The sequence below is a fragment of the Meriones unguiculatus genome, chromosome 11 (assembly GCF_030254825.1).
Source record: "Meriones unguiculatus strain TT.TT164.6M chromosome 11, Bangor_MerUng_6.1, whole genome shotgun sequence".
In the NCBI taxonomy this organism is placed as follows: domain Eukaryota; kingdom Metazoa; phylum Chordata; class Mammalia; order Rodentia; family Muridae; genus Meriones; species Meriones unguiculatus.
This window is the reverse complement of record NC_083359.1, coordinates 80,534,266-80,559,784: the sequence shown is the minus strand read 5'-3', so window position 1 is coordinate 80,559,784 and position 25,519 is coordinate 80,534,266. Positions and strand designations below refer to the sequence as shown.

Here is a 25,519-nt window from a genome sequence, read left to right as displayed (position 1 = left end):
AGTGAAATAAGTCATACACAGAAGAGTAACTACTACATGTATTTATGCATGTTATATAAAAAGGTCAAATGCACAGAGGTAGAAAGTACAATGGTGGTTACCAGAGGCTAGAAATAAAGGGGAGAAGGAGAAATGTGAGACAGAAAGTACAAAGTTCCTATTATATTTGTATATAATATAAATATGTATATTTATATACATATACATGCCTATTTGTATACCATGGTGACTACTTACTAACAGAGTGCATATTTCAAGATACTCAAAACTTCAATATTTTTAGTATCACTGTAATCAGAATAGCAGTTATCAAGAAAATAAGTAACAAATGCTGGTGAAGACATGAATAAAAGAAAAACCCTAAATGCTGCTAGTGGGAATATGTACAATTCCACTGACTACAGAAGTTCCTTAAAAAACTAAAAATGCAACTAAAATGCAACACCGAGGTATAACCCGAAGTATCTCACAGATACCGTTACTTACTGAAACACATTTCATAACACGTAAATTATGAAATCAACCAATTAACCCATCAACAGCAATAGATAAAATGTGCATTATATTCAAAACAGATTTTTTTTTTGTGGCTATAAAGAAAAAATAACTGCTGGGTGGTAGCACATGACTATGATCACGGCACTGGGGAGGCAGAGGCCAGAGGATCTCTGTGAGTCCAGCCGGGACTACAAAGCGAGTCCAGGACAGCCAAGACTACACAGAGAAACCCTGTCTGGAAAAACCTAGAGAGAGAAGCGGGGGGGGGGGGGGGAGAACAAAAGGAAGAGGAATAAGAAGGAGGAAGAGGAGAAAGAGGAATTAATGTTCTGTCATTTGTTGGAAAAGAAAAGCGATTAAAGATTATCATTAAGTTAATTAAGCCAGTCTTTAACATGAAAGTAGAAGTGAAGCTGTTCTAAGACACAAAGGGAACTAATATTTCACGTGTCAGGTAGAATTTTCTGTGTTGAATATAAAAATTAAGAGCTATCACTCAGTGAAAGAATTGATTTGTAGAATGTGTTGGGCCCAGGAATCAATTCACAAGTCATAAACAACTACAACAAAAGCCAAATATTCCTACTCTACAATCAAGCACCTAAAAAGCTAAAAAAAAAAAAAAAATGAGAGTAACAACTGTTAAGACATAAATCAAAATAGTAAAATAATTATTTCAATCAATATGTATCTGTAAGGTAATCCTATCCTGTAATAGTATCTAATTACTGAGCCCTTTTTGAGCAGATACTAAATGTGATCAACAAGAATGAGATACTGATGATACCCTGGAGGAATTTCCAGTTCTACAGAAATAACTGGAGTATGCATGTATGTCCTAGGTATGTGAGAGATATGTCATCAAGATATTGCTTTATTGGTGACATCTCAAAAAGCAACTATTAACATTCATTTTGCTGACAACATGCCAGACAAAACAAAAACAAAAACAAACAAACAAAAAAAACAACAAACCTCCATTTACCCAGCTAAACCTTAATCTCTTAAACAAAAAGAATGAAACAACCTATTGTGGTATATTTATAAGCATTATATAAAATGCCATCCTTAAAAATATTTATGAGAGCTTACCCCATCTGATAGTGCCCGCCAACACACAGCACTGACAAATTCATTTGTGTCATCTTCTTTCCGGTCTTTGTCCAGAACACTCTTGACTGTGTCAAACTTAAAAGTTAGCAAAGTCTTAGAAAGTCCTTTATAGTACAGGTAGAGGGAGTTGTTCTCACTTCCTGAAAAGAAATAATACAATTGCTTTAGAATGGGAAAACTTAGAATACATATGTACATATTTATTTGATACAGTCATGCTATGTAGCCCAGCTTGTCTTCAAACTCAAAACTATTTTCCTCTGCCTTTTAAATGCTGGGATCATAGGTGTATAACCATCACAGCCTTTCTATCATCTCCCCACTCTGTGGTGGAGACTGAATCTAAGACCTTGGGCTACAATGAACTTCATTTCTAGCCCCAGGTCTCAAACAATACATTTAGATAGTACTTATTAATCCAAGTCTTAGCAAAGAGACCAATTATCTTTTATATTCAAATCTGAAAGGCAAAATCACAAGACTAATTAATTGGAAATTATGTGAGAAAGGGATTCTTGTATAACAACTATTGTTTACTAATCTAAAGAAATAACCATTGCTTAAGATTTAAGTGTTGATAATTCTAAGACTGAAATGTTTTATATTAAAAAAAAATCACTTATAGCAGAGGTCTAACTATAAAAAAGTTGTTACTAAAACAAAAATCTTAAACTGCATTTGAAAAGGTTATCATGAAGAAAGGAAAATGAAAGTTGTAGTACTTACAAAGGCCAATCTGAAAAGCCTAAACAACAGATTCTCCATTTCCCATACAGCATTACCCTATCAGATAAGAAGTCAAACTGCACATTTCAGGAGCCTCTTAAGGATAATTGTGCTGCGTATCTACTTTGGGGTGGTATTCAATTTCATACATTAGGATACAATTTACTGAATAAGAGTAATATCATTTAAAAGTGATGACAAAAGTTCATTAGCTCTATCAGAACATTCGAATAATAGCAAATTGAATTTTTCCACTTCTGATTTAAATTTGCATAAATTAGATATAATAAAAACTCTAGAATAACAGCTTCATGCAACGCAAACAGACTGCTTAATGAAAGTGATAGTAGAAAGGGTAAAATGAGTATCAATCTTCTGAAAAGATATGTCTTCTTGAAATACTACTAGCAGAAATTAATAGTTTCTATGGTCTATATAATAACTACAGAAATTGTGGCATATTTAGATTACAAGAAAGCAGTTAAAAATCTTTGACACTACTATGGACACATTATAGTTTTGGCTTATGATATGTAAACATGGTTTTGTTATAATCCCAAGTGTGGGATTTTAGTTTGTCCAATCTGTTAATTATCTCATGCCCGGCATGCTCTTTACCAGCTGGAATTAGTTGACTTCTGAGGACTTTGGGGGGTATAAATATGACAGCCCAGAGGAAGGCGCAATGGCTTTGGAGAAACAGAGGACTGCTTGCTGTGCCTGCTGGTTTGTGGTTCCCTGGACTTCTGGATTTCCTGACAACAGATATTGGTATTGCCCCCCAAAGAATCCTATGACCCTACCTAGCAGGAAGAAGTAAAGAGGGCTATATCCTCTTTCCCATACAACCTTCTTTTCCCCTACCTGGGGCTGAAGGGTTGGAAGGGAGGTATAAGCTTTAAGGAACCCCCAAATAAAGTAGCATTTGAAAACCTAGTACCTACAGATACCAGGCTGGCATATATCCAAAAGAGGCTCAAGTACACAAAAAGGACATTTGCTCAACCATGTTTGTAGCAGCTTTATTTGTAATAGCCAGAAGCTGGAAACAACCCAGATGCCCCTCAACTGAAGAATGGATGCAGAAATTGTGGTACATCTACACAATGGAATATTACTCAGCAATGAAAAATAAGGAAATCATGAAATTCGCAGGTAAATGGTGGGATCTGGAAAGGATCATCCTGAGTGAGTTGTCCCAGAAGCAAAAAGACACACATGGTATATACTCACTTATATAGACATACAACATAGGACAAACCCACTAAAACCTGTGCATCTAAAGAAACTAAGCAAGAGAGAGGACCCTAACTAAAATGTCCAATCCCCATCCGGAAAGGCAAAGAGGATAGACATCAGAAGAAGAAGAAAACAGGAAACAACCTAGGAACCTACCACAGAGGGCCTCTGAAAGCCTCTGCCCTACAGACTATCAAAGCAGATGCTGAGCCTGATGGGCAACTGTTGGGCAGAGTGAATGGAATTTTAGGTAAGAACTGGGAAATAGTAAGAGCTGGAGGGTCTCCACAAGGAGAGCAACAGAACAAGAAAATTTGAACACAGGGAACTTCCCAGAGACTCATACTCCAACCAAGGACTATTCATAGAGATAACCCAGAACCCCTGCACAGATGTAGTCCAGGGCAGTTCAGAGTCCAATCGGGTTACATAGTAATGTGAAGAGGGACTGCCTCTGACATAATCTGATTGGCCTGCTCTTTGATCACCTCCCCCTGGGGGGGAGCAGCCTTACCAGGCCATAGTAGAGGACAATGCAGCCACATTTGATGTGAACTGATAGACTAAGATCAGAAAGGAGAGGAGAACCTCCCCTATCAGTGGACTTGGGGAGTGGCATGCATGCAGAGGGAGGAGGGAGGAGAGAGGGTGGGATTGGGAGGGGAGGAGGGAGCGGTTTATTGGGGGATGCAGAATGAATAAAATGTAATTGATGAAAAATAAAAAAAAAAAAGAAAAATGAATGCTTTCCGGCATTGCCTGGAGAAAGGGATTCAGTCCTAAGCATCAAGTCTGTGATGCTGCCTTTTGAATGCACAGACCAATTCTTCACTGACAACTGTCATGACATACCTTTGAAAAGTTTCTTTAAAAATATAATTTCACTTACCACAAGCTATATAATCTCCATTGGAAGCAAGACCTACGAAGTTTTTTTCATTAATATGACCCTTGAAGGAACGCAGACAGTATGGTTTCCCCACATTCCATAGTTTTAGTTGGCTGTCTGTTGAGCTGAGATAAACACAAAGAGGAGTAAATTTTGGATTCTGTGGTATAAAACTCATCACTAGTAATTAAGAAGCAATCCAGTTTTGTGATTAAGAATGCAGATTGTGGTGCCTGTGTGTCTGAAACTTGTGACCTCATCAGCCACAAACAGTTCAACATGATATAGGATGATCTACTTCATAGAATTAAATGAAACCAACACTGTGACAAACAAATCCAGTTAACATGCTTTCAATAATGGCTGTGTATACAGGAGGTATAAGCATTAACAGCACCAATGCTCCAATCCCACCATCAATAAATCATGAGACTTTGCACTGAGAGATGTGTTTCATTTCAGGGAGATCCTCATTCTTGTGATTTATCTCTCAACTGTTGAGTTACTAGTATACTACATATAAACTATTTTGAGGCTACCCCTACAGGTAAGAGATGGTTGAAAGTTGAGAAGGTTACAACTGTATACAGCCAAGATCCAAACTGTCTGATTTTAGCATTTGAGCTCTCTCAGGAATGTGATTTAGTCTGTTTCGTTCCAAGTATTGCAGTGAATGTCCTTTATGTTTCAGTTTAAAATGGATCTCGTTTAAGTCATTTACTGCCTGTTATAGTTATCTGAAAGAGGGAATACTCTTTAGCTGCCACTTAATTTGTTTGTGAATTAATTACCAGCATAAATCACTTGGAAAGCTCAGTTATGAATATTTCTTATCCTCTTTTGGAACTGAAATCATCTTGCCAAATCACCTAATTCTTATGTAGAGCAACTAGTGTGAAGGTGAAGGTAAGAAGCAAAATTCAAGACACTGGCATAAACAATCTTCTAAGAGAGACAAGGACAAAGTAAAAGAAGAAGAAAGCAAGAAACCACTAAGCTTGGGAAGAGGCACTGTATGTGTAAAGCCAGGATGGATATTTACTAGATTATGAGACGGATAAACAAAATATGGAACTATCCATATTATCAGAAAAGTTCTGTAGTTTGACAATAGAGGTTACTTTGCATCACTGACATTTTATTACTTCAAAAAACCAACTAACAAAGGACATTTGGAGGGTATAAGCAGACACACTTAAAAGTTCTCTTTAAAACAAATTTTACTGCAAAAATGGTATATATTACTATAAAATCAACTCTTTAAAACCGAAAATCATTCTAGTTCTACTCTGAGTTCTATACTAACACACTGGTTTGCTACAATCAAATAAATTAATTTTTTCTTTCTATTGCATCAGCCTCTTCAGGAGAAGCAGTAACAAGAACTCAAATTTGAAGTTCAAATGTTAATTCAATTACAAATATCACTGAAGAGTGCCTAAAAGAAAGTACTATTTTATTTTATTTACAAGTACCATAACAATGAACAATGCAGATAAGGGACATGGTATTTTAATGGAAGATACGCATCTCTGTTATTATTTGAGAAAGCAATACAAGGTTATTCTTTGCAAAAACCTACAACATCCTTGATGAGACCTCCCTATCAAGCTCGCCCTCCAAGGAGAATACTCACGCAGAGACAATTTCTTCGCCACTCACAAACTTGGCATAAGAGACTGCTTTTCGATGTCCCTTGAACACCATTATTGGCTGTTTAGTGTTACGAAGATCGTAGTAGTGAACACAGTGATCTACAATAAACGAAGAGTTAAGTGTAGTAAATGAAGAAAAGGGAGACAAGACAACCGAACTGGATTTGGTGTTTTCATCAGAGCAAAGCGGTGGCTGAGTAAGTGCGATCATCTTCACATAGAAACATTATTTTGAAGTCTTGTTTAAGAAAACTATCCTCATAAAGAGTTAAGGAATTCATAAGAGACATTGTATCATTTTGTTTCAGCCTAACAGAAGCTAACAGGCAATAGAAGCAAAAGAAAAACAAACAAACAAAAACAAAAAACTTTGTCCAGCAACCTCTCCCTAACTCCAAGCAACACATCACAAAAGAGAAGCCACTAGCTAAGGGGAAAATAGAAGAAACTAGTTTGAGGTCTAAAACTTAGAACCTAGTACCAGAACATGAAGATGGAATCCAGTGTCTGACAGGCCTAAGGTTGATTCTCTAAGCAGGTGCTCAAGAGAAAAAGCTATGGGTAGAGCTGGCCTGGTGTCAATGAGCTGCCTCTACCATCTCCTCCCTAAGTCTATATAGCATAATGCTGACCAAGACCCCATCCCCGAAGGCTAAAGAAAAACCACACAACACTGCCAGGTGACTGAATCCCAGAATCAGGTAGACCCTAAGAGATTTTTGTCTTCAGAAAACCACATTCTGAGCTTACCTTGGTGCAAGGCAGGAAGGGATCTGTGGCCACAGCAAAAAGAATTTGTATTCTGGCTAGCTTCATGTGTGGCTGTCTGGGCTGTTTAAGGCTCTAAGTATACCAGGGCAGCACACAGGCCACAGCATCTACTTATGTTTTGTCTCTGTGCAGGTCTTAACAGACTGTGGACCCTAAGGATGATTCTATACTGAGGGATCTGTCTTCGTGAATCCAACACTTAGCAGAACATCGACAGTCGTTATCACTCCGGATTAAAGGATGTAGTTGACAACTCACTGCATAGGAACATAGGGTCTAGTTTGCGCATGATCCCCATAAGGAAAGAAATCAGTATCTTCCCAGAGGCTGTTGGCTGAGGAAAAGGCAGCTGGGCCTACCTTAGTCCCCAGGTAAAGGCTTATGTGATGAAACATACTTTTCAGGTACTCTTCCTGTTCTGTTGAGTAGCACATATGCAGGTAAGGGGGTAAAATCTTTGCTTTTAGGGATTCTCTCTCTATAGTACTAAAATACAGCACTGACTGCATACTCAGGAAAAATAATAGCTTATTTAGAGTATCTGCAAGGATAAGCACGATACCAGATTATAAATGCTTAGTCCTTTCATGTAAAGACATTATTGGATATGAATATATACCAAAACTACCCCTGGAAATATAACCTAACCTAAATGAAGATGAGCTGTCAAAAAGTGATGACAAGCAATGGATAGATAGGATCCTCAGATAGAGGATCTTAAGTAGCTGTATGCAGGCAATTAAGGGACACAGCAACCAAAATAGCAATAACAATTAAATATATAAATACATTCTACTTACATGAAGCTTTCTACACCTATAAAGCCAAGCACAGTTTAAAACTGAAGAAATATAAAGAAATCCCATGTAAATGGAATTAAAAAAAAAAAAAAGAAAGCAGTAGTAATCACACTTAAGTAAGAGACTTAAATCAGCAAAAAGGGCAAGGGACCAAATCATAGGACGAGGAAATAATTCTTAGCATGAATGTACCAAATATTAGAGCACACAAATAAATAAGGAGAGCATGAGCTTTTCCTAGCCTGAGGAGATATTTCAGTACAGTAATAGGGGAATGCAAAGCCCCCTTTTAGTACTAAACAGACTGTCTGGACAGGAAATTTATAAACAGGAGAACTAAACTACACTCTGGACCAAATCGAACTAAAGACTCATCTACAGCATGTGCCTTCCATCACTAAGAAATACGGGTTCTTTTCAATAATACATGGAGGGTCCTCTAAGACAGGTAACATGACAGGTCATGAAAAACGTCTCAGTATACTCTAAAACACTGAATTATCCAGTATCATTTCCAACTGTAAGTTGGAACAGAACTGGAAATCAGTAACTAAAATTTGGACATTATATATAATTATATGGTAAGTTCACAACTTATAAACACTCAATGGAGCAAAGAAATTTTACAAAATTAAATTTCTAAAAACAAATACAAAGAAAAACACAACATGCTTACACTGACGAAATACAGCAGAAGCAGAAGAAAGAGGGAGTATATGGCAGTAAGTGTTCACACCAAAAAGCAGAGCAAGTGAGTACTACTATTCTACAGGATCTGAGTTTGTTTCTCAGCATCACATGGCTCATGACCAGCTGTAACTCCAGGACCAGATCTGCTGCCCTCTTCTGGCCTCCATGGGCTCACATACATATAGCATATATTCACACAGATACATAAATAAAATCTAAATACATACATACATACATACACATACACACATACACACACACTACAAAGTAGGACTGACAAGAGGACTCACTTGGGGTAAAGGTACTTGCCACCAAGTCTGATAACCTGACATTGATTCCCAAAATTTTGGAGGTGGAGAGAATTGATTAGGGCAAGTAGTCCTCTGACTTGCACTTGTATGTCACACATGTGTAAGCACACACACATGTGTATGTGTACGCACACAAACTAAGTAAAAATAAAAAGGGGGCAGAAAAGGTCTCAGAAAACAGCCTATCACTGTACTTTAAAGAATTAGAAAAACAAACTAAAGAAATAATAAATATAAAAATACCAAGAACAAATGAAAGAAGTAGCAAAATATATATAGAGAGATGATACATGAACCAAATTAAGTTTCTTTCCAACAAAGGTAAGGAAAGTCAGTAAGTCTTTGGTGAGACCAAAAATGAGAGAAGATTCAAAACAGAAAGGAGAAAAGAAATTATCAACACCACAAGAACAGACATCTACATATCAATAATTTTAATAACACAGATGCAATATCCAAGTTCCTGAACACACAAATAGTACCAAGATTGAATTATGAATAGGAATCCTAATGGGTCAAGAATAAATAACAAAGGAAAATCAGTAATATAAGGTCTCCCATCAAGAAAAGTCCAGGTTCACTGCTGAATTCAACCCAATGTTTAAAGAATACTAGTTCCAAAAATATTATGAAGAAACTCTGCCAAACTAATTCCATGAGGGCAGCATTACTCTTTCCCAAACCTGATAACAAAGATCAAAAACCTTAGGTCAATATCCCCGATAAGTAAGCATAGAACCATTATAAGCAAATCTAACAGCAAATTAAAAAGGTTAGTCACTGTCATTAGTCATCATCACCCAGAGATGGAAGGATGACTCCACATATACAGATGAATGAAACTGATACTCAACAGAAGGAAGGATAAAAATCTTGGTTGTTTCAACAAATGAAGATAAAAGTATCTGATAAAATTCAACAGGTCTTTACAGTAAAACTGAATAAAGAAGGCAGAGAAGAACCATACTTATATAACAAACCAACAGCAGGCACCACTAGGATCAGCAGAAGAGAATGCATTTATATACAGAATAGAATTCCCAGGGAAGTTGTATCCCCATCCCACCAAGATGGTGCAGAAGTCATAGTGGCAGGAGCTAGAGGGAGCTACTCACATAGCATCCATATCCAGTAACCCAAGAAAATACATATATGCTAATGTGTGCTTTCTCCACATACACAACACAGGATCCTGTCTAGGGAATAGTCCTTCCCATAGTCAAGATGAGTCTCCTCAAATCAATTAATAAAATTAAGGTATTCTTATACAGGCATGCCCAGAGACTCAGCTCCCAGGCTCCCAGGTGACTACCTATAGTAAAGAAAACTTCAAAGGAATAAGCGTTTGGTGGCATCCTCATCTGGCAGCGTGCCTGCCTAACAAAACACAAAACCTAGATTTCATTCCTAGGACAACATAAACTTGGTGTGGTAGCACATGCCTGGGATTCCAGCACTTGGACAATAAAGCTTAGCAGAGTTCTCAGCCACACAGCAAGTTTAAAACTAGGCTGAGATACTAGATGTTGTCTAAAAAATATGAAAGAAGAGGTGGGAAAAAGGAAATGTAACCAAGTTATGACCAAACAACAACTTTAGGTAATTAAGTCTTAACACAAAAATTTGATGTAGGGTCTCTTGTTACACCGTATATGCTAGGCTAGTTGGACTGTGAACCAGAATAAATCCTTCCCTCATTAAGTTGCTTTTGACAAGACAAAAGCATGACAGGAAACAAACAACTGAGGCCATTTCTACGTGGCTTAGCCTCTTCCACTTATCTCCTGCACTTTACTGACACCCCGAACTACAGTGGCTATTATAACCTCATTTTATCCACAGGGTCTATTTGTGTCGCTTCCAATTTGGGGATACATGAAATGAAGCTTCCTTGAGTGTCTTTTGTATAAAGATATATTCTGTTCGACTGATCTTTGTGCTTCTAATTCCTACATCACAGTGTCTTATTATTTCACTTTATCTCCATACTAGACTCAAGAGAGGGAGGGATGTGAACCTTTTTTTTTTTTTCTAAAAACTGACTTTTACTGCAAACTTAAGGATCAAATTATATAATGTCTATAAAACCTCTTATTCTTTTCTGTGAACTTGTGATAAACATATGAAGATCAGTCTACAGAGAATTAACACCTCTGGCATATCACATATCACAATCACAGTTCATAAATATAGCATAACTTTCCATTGTTTAAGGCTTCTTTATTAGTTTCTTTAGTGTTACTGTGATAATAAGCCCTGACCAAAAGCAGAGCTTGGATGTTGTAAATCCACAGACAATTTTTCTTGAGCTATTTTTAGCCTCCTTAATAGCCAATCACTTCTCACTTGTGTCTGATCTAACAAACCTACAACTATCAAAGCATAATACTTTGGAACATATTAACTTAACAGACCACTGGTTCCCAGCAATCCCAAAATGCCAGCAAAGAGCAGCTGAACCCAACAACAGGTATTTTCTTGATTCTAACTCTCTGCATGATGTGATGTTTCTACCAATTTAGTTGAAAAATGTTTTAATTTGTTTTTTTTCTTTTGTTCTCTGTTTATAAATATTTCACAAAACTGTAATTATATAGGGACATGGTATTTGGGGCAAACTCAATCTGTGTGCAAGGGCCAAGGTAACTCATGCTGGGCTTTAGAACATACATTCTCTTTTTCCCTTTGGGTTTTCTGTTATTTCAATTTAAAAAGATATTTTGACTAGGTAAATTCTGGGATTATATACTTTTCCTATCTTTTAAATACTTTAGAAATGTGATGGCTCTGCTGATTTCTTGTTCTCATGTATTTGCTGTCTCTAAGTCAGGTATTAATTTTTACCTTTTCTGGGCTTATCTTTTTGTCATTCTCAAAATTTTTGATTTCAATAGTAAGCATTATACCAAACTATAAATGAATGATGCTGACCATACGGTAAATGGTTTCCTATTTTCTGTTATGGGCCTAGACAATATTATACTTTATCTTCTAGGTAATTAAACAACCCAAAAAAGGCATTCACAATTTGTTATAATATGTTTATCATACAATCCTATACAGATAAAAATCCCAAGAAATAAACAATAAAACTACAATTATAAAAATTAGAATGGATACATATCAAACTGATTTATGAAATTTAGCTGCATTTCTATATCCTACCAGAACAAACATTCAATCAAAAAAGTTACATTTACAAGAGAACTAAAAAAGGACTTACATATTGAAAACCATAGAATACTAAGAAGATAATAAACAGCAAATACTTAAAAGAAAAGTAACAGCAGAAGAGAAATCCAGTTTGTGGATATGGTTGCAATAGTAATGAAATCAGGCTTCACTGGAAAAACTATCTACTGTGTTCAAGCCAAGACAAAGAAAGAAAAACACAATTGTGAATGAAAAACTAAATAAGCATAACTCATGATGTCAACAGAATAAACCAAGATCTAGTGAATTGATTCTGAAAGGTACTAGATAAAATATTGAAGCAAAAATTAGTAAAATTAAATTATTTGATTTCAGTAGACAACTTTATAAGAACCGATGTTCTAATAACAAGAAAAGCCCACTCAACTAAGTGAAACGGACAGGTTATACAAACTAGTAAACACAACACTGTTCTGATTTTGTACTGAGGTTGAGACAGCAATGAATCACAGCAAAAGAAACACACTAACATTTTTTGGCTGTTTTAAGTTCAAAAACCACAAAAAGCTTCTATATTTACTAAGAAAATATGTCTAGTGGCAAGGCAAACAGCAAAAGTTTCTGTCCATAATTTTAATAAGTAGCTCAATAGAGAATGGAACTATTATATTGTTTAAAATCACATAAAAACTTTATATAAAACAGAAAGTTGACCACAAATCAGAACGTAGGTGCCCCCCTAGGGTGTTAGGAACTGTTTACCAGCCAGAAACTGAGCTCCATGCAAGCATATTCAGCTTGGAAAATTATCTAAACTAGGCTAGCTTGTGTTCACACTCTAGAAGTTTAAAAATAAAATACTTTGTATCCAAAGAAAAAAGAAAAACAATGAGAATTTATACCAGAGAAAAATATTTGAAGATGTAGATATCTAGCACGAACATATTAAGCCTCAATGTAAGTAATAGCCAAAAGATAGAGATAACTTGGGAGAGAAGTTAGCCGATTTGTTTAGATGACATTTCCGGTTAATACAAAAAGAGTAAATAAGAAGGGAAGTGAGAGGTATATGAAAACAGTAGCAGTACTAATGATAAGGTTGAAATATGTTTTCTTTTTTAAATGTTACTGTGTTCAGTAGATGATGTCAACCCTTCTTTTCAGAAACAAAACAAAACAAAACAAAAACAAACCTATTATTAGGAAAAAAATATCAAGGAATTTTCACATGTTAAATAAAGATCATCCTGAGCGAGCTATCCCAGAAGCAGAAAGATGCACACGGTATATACTCACTCATATAGACATATAATATAGGATAAACCTACTAAAATTTGTACACCTAAAGAAACTAATCAAGAGGGAGGACTCTTACTAAAATGCCCAACTCCTATCCAGAAAAGCAAAGAGGCTGGACATCAGAAGAAGGAAAAAAGAGGGAACAAATCAGGAGCCTGACACAGAGGACCTCTGAAAAGCTCTGCCCTGCAGACTATCAATGTAGATGCTGAGACTTAAGGGCAACCTTTGGGCAGAGTGCAGGGAATCTTAGGAAAGAAGTGGGAAACAGTAAGATCTGGAGAGGACAGGAACTCCACAAGGAGAGCAACAGAACCACAAAATCTGAGCACAGGGGTCTTTCCTGAGACTGATATTCCAAACAAAGAGATGCATGGAGATAACCTGAGACCCCTGCACAGATGTAGTCCACGGCAGTTCAGTATCCAAGTGGGTTCCACTGTAATAGGAACAGGGACTGTCTCTGACATGAACTGATTGGCCTGCTCTTTAATTACCTCAGGGCTCTCTTGCAATGAAAACAACTACTAGTTTTATGACAGTACAGTGTAAAGTAGGACTGCAAAAACTTTAAATAATTCATTGCTATGACTAGAATATCTATCTTTAGAAAGAAAATAATACATTAGCATGTACTCCATGATAAATGATTGGCATGTTCATTCTACCAAGTGTTTTATGCACAGAAAGAAATGAATAAAGTCAAAGGAATTAAAAGGCTTTAAAAAATTCCCAATCCTTTACAGTACAGCTGTTTAATAAACACTATTGTGTTAGTCTGTTAAAAAAAAGCACATAACATTTATTAGACAACCAACAAAAATCAACAGCCCATCTTTTTGTATTAAATATAGGTGACAGAATAACACAATTGGGTATAACAATAATGAGAATGATATACATCTCAGTATATCAAAACAATGAAAGGAAAATTTAAGATTACAAAGGTAGTTACTTTATTTTCAAATGCACTTCTAGGTATGATAATAAAAATCAAGAGAAGGTAAATGTGCTTTTATTTCTTACCTGCACAGCCAAAAGCCAAATGGTATCTGGAAGAGGGGCTGAATTTCACACAGCACACATTAGCCTTTGCCTCGATGCTCGCCACTGAATTGTCTAAATTGGTAGACCAGAGCTTCACTAAGGAAATGGTGATAAAATAAAAAGAAAATACACTAAGCAAATGGTTTTGTAACTTGCCAAGTGTTACTCATACATCTTTGGGCTAATATAAAGCATTTTATTAGGAACAAAATAACTAAGCTGAATGATAACATAACAGAACAGTTCTTGAATGTGAGAGTTTACTTTCAATGATAAAATGAGGTAAGAGCAGTGATTTCACAAAGATAGGTAACAGGGAGCTATAAGACAAAGGTACAAAAGAGCATTCTAGAGCTAGATGGTGGGTCCATTACAGATGTACTAATCTTAATATTCTATAGTGCAGTTAAGAGCATACATTCTGATAAAAATGACACATTTTCACATGTATGAGATATGTTAAGATAAAAGCATCTCTTAAAACACTTCAAAACTCCCAATTTGGATAGATTTGAACTGTTCTCAACCCTTGTCAAAGAATCAACTTCTTTACATTGGAAAGTAGTCAAGAGAGAGATGCGCAGGGGTCAAACACTGAGAAGACAATCAGTGCGTAGCATCAAATGGGACATTTCTTTTAACCACTCAACATCTACACCATGACCAAGACTTAGGGAACATCTTGGAAAATGAAGAAAACATAAGAGCCAAAAGATGAAAAGGAGTGCTGTGAAATGCTGACTTCTTATCATGGCATGGTCTCACATCATGTTGTTACCTGTGCAAAACCCATGTCAGATTGAACTAGACAAAATTCTGGCACAGATGAGATTGATAATCTCCAGTCCTACACATACTGAGGAGCAACTGGAAGTGGACTGTTGTAGAAAGGGGAGGAATCTTTTGTTTTGTTTTGTTTTGAAGACAGGTTTTCTCTGTGTAGTCTTAGATGTCCTGGACTTGCTTTGTACCCCAGGCTGGCCTTTAACTCACAGAAATCTGCCTCCCTGAGTGCTGGGATTCCAGGCTTGTGCCACTGCATCTGGCTGGAAGAATAATTTTTTATTGGCAATGGCAGGTCTTCCATGCTCCAGTGCATGGCTTCATATCTATCAACATAAATGCAGCTCTAACTAGACTTAACAAAAAATCAGGGGATGTGGTGGCACATACCTTTAACCCCAGTGTTTGAGAGGCAGAGGCAAGCAAATCTCTGTGACTTTTGTCTCAAAAACAAAACAAAAATGCACCACCACCACCAAAACCAAAAACCAAACAAACCAAAAAACAACCCACCCCCCAGAAAACAAAAACAGTAGGGCATATGATGGTAGCTGGAAGGGAAAAATGGGGGAGTAGATACATCCTTTATGTATATGAATAAACCTTTTAAAATTAAGAAAAATTAAAGATACTTACAAGTATTAGTTTTCAATAGATAATTTTGTGATTATTTAAAAATTTTAAATTAAAAATTTTAGCACTGTGGTTTAAAGAGACATAAAAACATGCAAAACCCATGGCTATATTTTAAAGTTATAGTCTATTCTAGTGAAATATACCAGAATTTATGATTAATTTGTAATCAAACTATAGCAGATATGATCCAAAGAACGTTGAGCTGTTATTTTACAAAAGTATGAGCGCAAACATGTTTTTAAACAATGAAAATATGAGAGCAAATATAATGCACAAGACAGAATTTTAGGACACAAGTTGCCATCCTGGCTGAACATAGAATAAATAACAAGCATTAAAAATGTGTGAGGCCAGGCGCACACCTGTAATCCTAGCATTTGGGGAAACAGAGGCAGTCGGATCTCTGTGGGTTCGAGGCCAGTCTGGTCTACAAAGCAAATCCGAAACAGCCAAGGCTACACAGAGAACTGTTTTAAAGAAGAAAAAAAGTGTGTGTATGTTTTAATACCTATTTTTATTCATCTTTTAATGTTTTATTGTCTAATCCAGGAACAATTCTCAGATGGTAGTCACATAATAGTGATTTCGTTCTGTATTTTTCAAAGACTAGAAGAGATTCTGAATATTTTCACCATAATGAAATAATAAATATATGGAGGTAAGATGTCCTGATCTAAATACTACACAATATGCATGTTTTCAAGCACCACATGGTACACTGTATATACATATATAATTTTTATGCTTTTATGAATCAGGTAAAGAAGGACCACACTTTCAGATCACACTAAAAGTAAACTCTGGGGGAGTTACACTCTAGGAAGCCAACAAATACATATGGAGCAATTACTATAATTCCACAATCTCACTACTCACTAAAATCCTTTATAAAAAAGTGTTACATATCAGTGCTAGTAGCAAATATACGGAAGCACAGAACTGACCCTGTACTAACAGAATGATAAGTAAAATTAAAAGTGCAGCAGATTGTAAAATGCCATAATTATTAACATTACTATAACATATAGTTATATACAAATTATTAACATCATTCAGGTAAGTCATAGTAATAATCACCATGATTATAATTTTCATTATGCAAGATACTTAAAAAATTCAGTAACTGCCTAAGCTATAAATATAAATGAAATTTAAAATATTGTAAAGATCAACTTAGGGCTGATGAGATGGCTCAGGTTATGAGCACTAGTCATTCTTCCATAGGACCCAGGTTCATTTTCTGGCACCAACATGGTAGTAGGGGATCTAAAACTCTCTTCTGATACTGTGTGCATGTGGTGCACTTTCACACAGGCAAAATATCAACAGCCTTTAAAATTAATAAGTGTCAAAATTAACTTGACTGTAGATACAAACTAGAAACAGAACTATAATATTTGCAGAATGTCTGTTATGTGAAGAGGTATGTCAACTGAATTGTGTCTCTCTAAAAGATACATGGGCTCCTAACCTGGTATTTGTGAATGTTGCTGTCTTTGGAAACAGAGCATTTAGTACTGTAGTCAAGAAGACTTTAGAAGGAACAAAGCCCTTTACTTCAGATTTTGTTATATCAGATATTTTAGTATCTTTACTTCAGATTTGTTGTTTCAGGTCTAATGAGCAAATTAAGCAAGTCTTTTTGTGGTATACTTTCTATGGCAGCATTTGAAAACTAAAGCAAAAGAAAAAAAAAAAAAAAGGTAAAAAAATCAACTCAATATTTTAAGAGATAATCACAAATCGAAAGCCAGTATAATCTTCTGGAGAAAATAAGAAATTAACAAGTGTAGAAGAAACTCACTTACATAAATCAGATGGTTCTCAAGATACAAGATAGTATGTAAATCATTAAGGACAGAAAGCTACATTCATAAAAGAGTGTTAGTAAATATTTCGCTTAATTTAAAAAAATTTCTTCTTCAGCATTTATTGATCAAAATTCCCTTTGAAGGGCAAACATATTAAAAGACAGCAGCAAACACTCTAGCCTGTCCACTTGGCAGAGATACAGATTAACACGTTTTTCAACCCTAATCAGAGAAGCTTCTATAGCCATAGATGGTAATTAACAGAGACCTACAACTAGTCAAGCTGCAGAGAACGAAGCCATCATCAGAATACTCAGCCAGAAATGGAACATTTATACTGTACTCTTTCCTCGACAGGCTTAAAGAAGAGGGGGCAGAAAGACTGTAAGAGCCAGAGGAGGTGAATGAATACTAGAAAACAGGGTCTCCCATACACACCCAGGAAGCTGCAGCATTTAGTACTGTAGTCAAGAAGAGGAGCGACTGACTTAGGATGTAGACGGGTAGACAGAGATACAAAGAGAGGAAGGCCACATGTAGAAAGCAAAAATGAAGCAATACAGCTTTCAACCAATCCAAGGCAAACAACCACCAGGCTACAAAGCTAGCAGTAAATCATTCTTCCCAGAGACTTTAGAAGGAACAAAGCCCTTTACTTCAGATTTTGTTATATCAGATATTTTAGTATCTTTACTTCAGATTTGTTGTTTCAGGTCTAATGAGCAAATTAAGCTTCACATATGAAGTCACAATAGTTATGACTGTACGCACAAGCCCTGTACAATAGCAGCATGGAGAGGGAGGTGGACTAGATGTCCCACCGCTAAAGTACGAGCTACTGGCAATCAATAACTGCTAAGAGTGAAGGTTATTCTTATTCTTATTACTAAGAAGTATAAAGAAAAAAAGTCCTTTTAGCAACTCTGTGGCTATTTCTTTGGGTAACTAAATGGGACATACTTTTTTCTTCACCAATCTACTTCTTTGTTCAGATTAATTTTTAAAGAGAGGAGAGAGAGAGAGAGAGAGAGAGAGAGGGAGAGAGAGAGAGAGAGAGAAAGAGAGAGAGAGAGAGAGACTGTGTGTGTGTGTGTGTCTACATGTGAGTACAGGTGCCCTGGAAGGTCAGTTGCTACAGCCCCTGACACTGGAAACTGAAATGTGCTCTTAACTGCTAAATTACCTCCCCAGAGACTGTGCTTATGTCACTTTAAAGATCTATTTTTATATCTACCCTTATGTAGTTTGCAGGAAAAAAAGTGACAGGAAAAATGTTACATGGAACATACAAATAAATAAGACTTCCATATTTCTATCTCATAACCCATAAAATAAGAAAACCAAGAAGAAAAGAAAAACTAGTGCAATATGGAAATCCAGAACAAAGCTACCAAGTGTGTCCTAAATGACACTTATTTAGCTCTCTATAGAAGCCAAAGTGGAGAGTCTTCTCAATGCCTCTGAAATATTTACCAAGGTAGTTCATAAACTAAACTACAAAACAAATGTAAAGGAATTAAAATTATATAAAATGTTTTGTACCTATAGTTAAGTCAGCAGATTTCTGAAAAATTTAAGTCTGAAAAATTTACAACACATTTTAAAAATATCCATAGTTAAACAAAACACTCAAAAATAAATCACAGAATTAGAAGCTGAAACTAAAAACAAATACTTGAAATTTTAAGATTAGTTACAGCAGTGCTTAAAGGAAAGTGTATGAAGAAAACAAAGATTAGAAGGTCTCAAGTCAGAGACATGAACTTTAAAAAGGATGAAATGATGAAATAATTACATAGCAATACAGAAATAATAATGAACAAAACACAATGGTGTCTGAACAGCTTCCCTATGAATATCCCATTTTTTACAGAAATAGAAATAAGTATGTATACAGAATGCCAATGGACCCCAAACAACCAAAATGATCTTAAAAGTATCAAAGATGGCAGTTTCCTACTTCTTGATTTCAATACAGCACTACAATTATGAAAACAATGTGGTACTGGAATAAATACGTACACAAAAAACAATGGCATACAATAAAAAGACAGGCTAAACCCTTGAATGTACAATGTAATTATTTTTTGTTAAAAGTTCCTAGACTATTCAATGGGGAAATAATAATATTTTTAGTAAGAGACATTAGAAATTCAGGCCATGAAAGTTGTACCCTTAAAACACATACAAATTAAAATGCTTCAAAGATATAAATGTTAGACTTATTATAAAACTCACAGAAAAAAATGAAGAAGAAAAGCCTCATAACAATGAATTTGGCAGTGACTTTTCAAATACGCTAAAGGAATAAACAACAAAAAGAAAAATCTGACTTGTTAAAAAATAAAAAAACTTAAAAAAATTTTTAAGCACCAACTTCTATCAAAGGTATAAAAAAGGCAACCCATAGTCAAAAACCATACCTAGGTTAATACTTAGAATATAAAAATAACTCTCATTTCAAGCAAAATCACGGATATAAAGATTAGAATTTTGACTTTAAAGGGGAAGGGATAAGTTACACATATACTTCAACAAAGACAGCTGAATAGCTGACATACACATATTAAAAAAGATGTTCAGTAGCACTGAACAGCAGAAAAACTAAAAGAAAAGCTATAGTGAATTGCCCCCTTTTACCTTATACTCCTTTTACATCTTAATTATTTAAACATAGTAAAAAAAAAAAAAATCCATAAAGAAAAAAAAATCCAGAAGGCTGAAAGGCATGAAGGGAGGCAGGTAGGCAAAGAAGAAAGTGAGTGAATGAAAGAAGAAAAAGAAAAAAGAGTGGTGGGAATAAAGGAAAGGGAAGAAAAGGATGCAGTAAGTTGGGCAGGTAGGCAGGCAAATCAAGACTAAAAGACTAAGGAAATAGGAAGTGTTAACAAGGATGTACAGAAAGCATACCACTTAGGCACTATAGCCATTTTATATCAAATCTTACATGATACACCCTCCATGAAAAATATGGTGATAGTTCTAGAAAAAAGGATCTACAGATCACCATATGGTAGAACAATTTCACTTCTGAAAGTAACTAAAAGAAATTAAATTAATATATTTGCACAAATATTCATGTAGATAGTAATATTACCCACAATAGTCATAAATTAATATAAAAAAAGACATTTTTATATATTAAAAAGAGTGAAGGAAAAGCATAATATATGAAATAAAGGCTCCAATTCTAGGGCTATTATTTAGTGGCTAATCTGGAAGCTATACAAACAAAAGAATGAAAACTGGGGAAAGAAAATTAAGGTTACTCTTTTAAAAATCCATTTTTAAAGCTTTAGATGATTTTCACTTATATGATTATATGGGTTGATGTGTGTACATGTGTGTATATACATGAGAAGGCTTAAAGGAATCAGATCCTCTGGATTACAAGTAGAGAAGAGACTTGCTTGTCTAACTCACAAGCCCACATAGGAGGGGACTCCACACAAGGTCTCCAATTTTCCCAGTGTGAAATATCACAGAGTTTTGTTTGATAATATATTCTGTTGCTTATTTAGTTAACTGGAACACAGTATTTTCTAGCCTTGTGTTTCATAAAATAATTTTGTTAAAATACAAAATGTTCACCATTATCATCTTTTCAATACAGCCACTGTTGAATCAGTTAATTTCTAGAGAACATAATTTTTATTTTCTTCTAAAATTTTCTGAGAGATGGTCTATTTGATTTACAAAGATGGGAGTTTCAATAAATAACTTACACAGCAGCCATGAGAAGTTCAGGGGAGTGGGATCTTCTAAGTGAAAATAAGAACAGTACCTTTTGCATCATCAGAACCTGAAGCCAAGAGTTTAGGATCCATCAGATTAAAGTCAACACTCCAACACCTCTTTTCATGTTCCTTGATATAGAAGAAAGAAAATTATTGATATGGGGTGGTGAAACAGACTACAGTCAGAAAAAAAATAAAGACACTGGAGGAAAGCCACATTTATTAAAATCAATGCTTCTGTAGATGTATTGATACATTCTAAAATTAAAGTATAAGAAATCCTTTAGAAAAGCATTTAGTACTATCATAGTTAGAAGTATAAAAATACTAAGCAGTAGTTGGAAATTTTAATTATAAAGCACACGCATACTTTAAGGTGTTAAGAAAACAAAAATATATAACTGTTTTAACATATAGTCAGTATCCATATTTACCTGATAGACCTTTGACCTTTGTCCTGTGAATCCATCCCATAATATAACAGTGCCTTCATAATCACTGCTGGCTAGAAGGTTCTTATGGTAACTACTCCAACTGATACAGCTGAATGAAAAAAAAGCTAAAACTTTACAATGGTAAATAAATTAACAATGGGGCAAAATGAATTCTAGTGTGTTCAGGACGATGAACACTCATCAAATTGTTTTATATCAGTTTACAACCATTCAGAAACAGACATTAGAAATATCTAGATTTTCTGATTGCCAGTCAACTATCAAGTGCTGAAAGTTTACCGCTTTTTACTTTGATCACAAAGTGTATGACAGATACGAGCTGAGAGCTTCTATTATCAGTGAGCATAACTATTAGCGCCAATGATGAAGGCCTGGGTGGCTCAAAGAATGTTACAGCAAAATGACAGATAGGAAAGACCGTTGAGCCCCTATATTCACTTGTGCCAAACCATATTAAGCTAAACAAATGAGTCTGAATTGGATTTCAGTGTTTACATTCAAAAGGTCTTGACCAATACAACTTATGATTAAAATTCCAATTAAAATCACACAACAGATTCAAAGTTGTAACATTTATGATTTTAGCTATTCTCCAAAAGTCTGCAACTAAAGCAGTAAACTATCGTTAAGATATATACATGTTTAAGTCCTGCATAGTAAAATGTGTGTAGTCATGAACAAGGCTCTAAGAAAAGCAGGTAATATCCAAGAATGTACTTTACTCTCTATTACATTTATGGCAAATTTTAGGATTGGAAGGAGATCATTTGCATTTTAAACTATACTCAGTTTCCCATTATGGATTCAGAAAAACCTGCAATCTAATTCCAGATCTAAACAAACTGGGCAACTCTGTTGTGCTTAGGTACTGGTCCTTCAGCCCCGTAGGTTTTGGCCTTCAGCAATTTCGGCTATTTTCTGAAACGTGCCATAAAGTACTATGTATTAACACATGAGTCATGACAGAGCAGGCAGTAGGACATTTAAACTCTAATTACGTTTTCCTCATGGTGATAACGATTATGAATCTTTAAAATAAACCAAGTCTTCTGCTGAGTGTTACTGTGACGTTTTAAAGGACAATTTTATACAACTGATATTATTGTAATGGGCCCATGCTAAGTATAAAGGGGTTAAGAGCACAGACTCTACAATTAAACTCCCTCAATATGTAACCCTGTACATATTAGCTAGAGCACCTCAGGCAAGCTATTTACTTCACCTATAAATGTGGCGTTAATGGTAACCATCTCAAACAACTGTTAAGTACTTAAGACAACACCTAAAACATGAGCATTTACTCATTTTTGCAATATATTCTCTACTTAGGAGATGGACTATATGGTACCACTGATGAATGAGTTCATTCATATACTTGTGGATGAATTAGTAAATAAACAAAAAGAACATAATACTAGTTTATTACTAATATCATTAAAACCATATATAACACATATAACTTGGATTCAAAATCTTTAATGCAAAATGTTTCAGATTCCAAAACATTCAGAGCACCAAGTCTGCTACCTAAATGTACACAAACCCTGTTTCATACTACAGTATGTGAAGATGCACATCCAAGGGAAGTGAAGTTTGGGCTTAGATTTAAATCTCGTATCTGAGATATCTCACAATATACACAAATTAAAAAAACCAAACCAGAAACACTTCTCCCAAACATTTCAGATAAAGGACACTCAAACTGTGTGTGCTTAGTTATCTCAAAGTAAGAAAGGTACACGGATGACTGATTTCTTTTAGAACCTACACTAGTATTCAGGTGCTCTTGAGAACAGCTAGGGAAGCTTTTTTTCCCCTGTGGGAATAGAGAGGAAAAATAAAAGGAAAAGGAAAGAGCACAAAAAAGAAAGGTGAAACATGTCAGTTCAGCACTGCTATGAATTATAATTCTTACTGAATTACACTAAATACTGTTACTTCAATGAAAAACAAAATATCTGTGTGAAAAAAATCTTAAAAGTAGAAACTACTATAATATTTAGACATGTACACACTATGGGGATTATTCCTGATGTGCAGATACTATTCATAGATAACAATAAATGATAATTCCCACAAAAAGAAAACAAACTTTACAGGAAAGAGGTATTACTCTGCTTTCTATCAACAAGGCATCCTCTATATACAATCAAAGCATACTTTGAATGAGTAAGGAGTCTCATGGAAAAAATAAAAATTTCATACTCAATCACTAATACAGACGGTTATATACATATTACTTTGTGCCGAGAAGAAAAATACCTGATTTTGGAATTGCAGGTCATCTCATTCTCAGGGTAATGAATATCCACTGCATCCTGGATGACTGTGCCATATTCATAGACTTTAATCTTCTTTGTAACCCCAGCAATTGCAAAATAGTCACAATCCCGGTCAAATTCAATACTAAAGAGGAAGAGAAGCACACATCTCATGTGACACTATGTATCCAACCTTGTGATATTATATATAGCACAATTTCAGGATTTTAAGGTTTTTTTCTTTCTTTCTATTTCCCCAGTGCCAGGGCTTGAACTCAGAGCATATATGTATACTAGGCAAGTATAATACTTCTGAGCTATGCCCCCAGCTGGAATTTTCTATTTTTAATATCTATCTCTACAGTAAGACAAGTTTCTCAAAATATCTTCAGTTTCACTAGCCCACATGTTCAGAATAAGTCCTCAAGACATCAAATTACAAGAATTAGGGAACTGTACAGCGTTGTAACTGTCGAGGTGAACTTCTGTTCCTAGGCACCTCACATGTTTTTCAGTTTAGCTTTAATAGCCATATTACATCTTAGTATGGAAATCTTTATTGGCTTGAAATATTACAACTGTTGAAAGAAAGTTACCAATTAATTTTTTCATAAATTCTTGTTATTACTATTTCAAGTTATGTTATTTTAATAAATAAGTCAGTGTATAAGCAGAATTATGGAAGCAATTGGGTGGTGACAAACTGACAGAATATTCATTAAAAACAGAGGAACTAAATTATCACATACATTCCCTCAAGCCCACTTCTTACTCCCAAAACAAATACTATCTCTCTGCATTACCGAGCAGTAATGCACATTCCTTAATGCACAAACAGGGGACACTCTGAAAACCCTCTTCTCCTTTTACCAGATTTAGAGAATCCTCTCTGCTCTTACAACTTCTTATATATACAAATTCCAAAATAAACTACTACAATGCAAAATATTACCTGCAGCCTTAATACTTACCTTACAAGCTAGAAATCTATTTTGCCAAATGCACATAAAAACTGAAATGAACCACCATATTCAAATACTTCTAAGTGTCCTTCCTAGAGGTTGAGTTGTAATTCCAGAGAATATAGAAGAATTCTCACTGATGTATAATTACTAATTTTCATAACTAACATATTACAAAGTCATTACTATTATCAACTTTTTAGAATACTGAGGGTTACATGAAGTAATCTGCTCAAAGTTAGCATGCTTTTAAGTGGTTTGAGATGATATTGAGCATCAAGTAGTTGGACTTCAGAGTTGAGGCTAGTAATTACTAGGCTAAACCACAAATCAACTCCCTTAAGTGCAAGTCAATATCAAGTCTAAAGTTCAAGACTCAAAATTTAATAAATTTGTTTGTGTTTTCTGTACCTACATATTTTTACCCCCAATAAGTGGGCACCGTGATGGATATACCAGACATTCATTAAATACATATAAATGCATACAACTGCATTATATATTTGTATAAATGTGGTATTTGGAAAGCTTGCTACATGATACACTTTAATGGACTACCTGTGAAATACTCATGCAGAATTGACTAAGTTACTATTTAGTTAATACTTTAATAAGAAGCTTACTGAGCTGATTAAGAAAGTATAAATTAAAATTTTCTTATAGACACATTTAAATACTTGTAT

At 35.1% G+C, this 25,519-nt stretch overlaps 1 protein-coding gene across 5 annotated transcripts in view; it reads right to left on the bottom strand.

The window, feature by feature from the left end:
* Positions 1-25,519, bottom strand: part of Cop1 (COP1 E3 ubiquitin ligase) — a 117,560-nt gene that overhangs the window by 20,366 nt on the left and 71,675 nt on the right. For all 5 annotated transcript variants that reach the window (XM_060364531.1, XM_060364530.1, XM_060364532.1 and 2 more), the window contains 7 exons: positions 23,876-24,019; positions 21,593-21,701; positions 21,206-21,287; positions 14,171-14,287; positions 6,102-6,219; positions 4,466-4,590; positions 1,591-1,751 (listed from right to left, as the gene is read on the bottom strand). In XM_060364531.1, the coding sequence (XP_060220514.1) occupies positions 1,591-1,751; positions 4,466-4,590; positions 6,102-6,219; positions 14,171-14,287; positions 21,206-21,287; positions 21,593-21,701; positions 23,876-24,019 (856 nt within the window). The remainder of the gene's footprint in view (positions 1-1,590; positions 1,752-4,465; positions 4,591-6,101; positions 6,220-14,170; positions 14,288-21,205; positions 21,288-21,592; positions 21,702-23,875; positions 24,020-25,519) is intronic.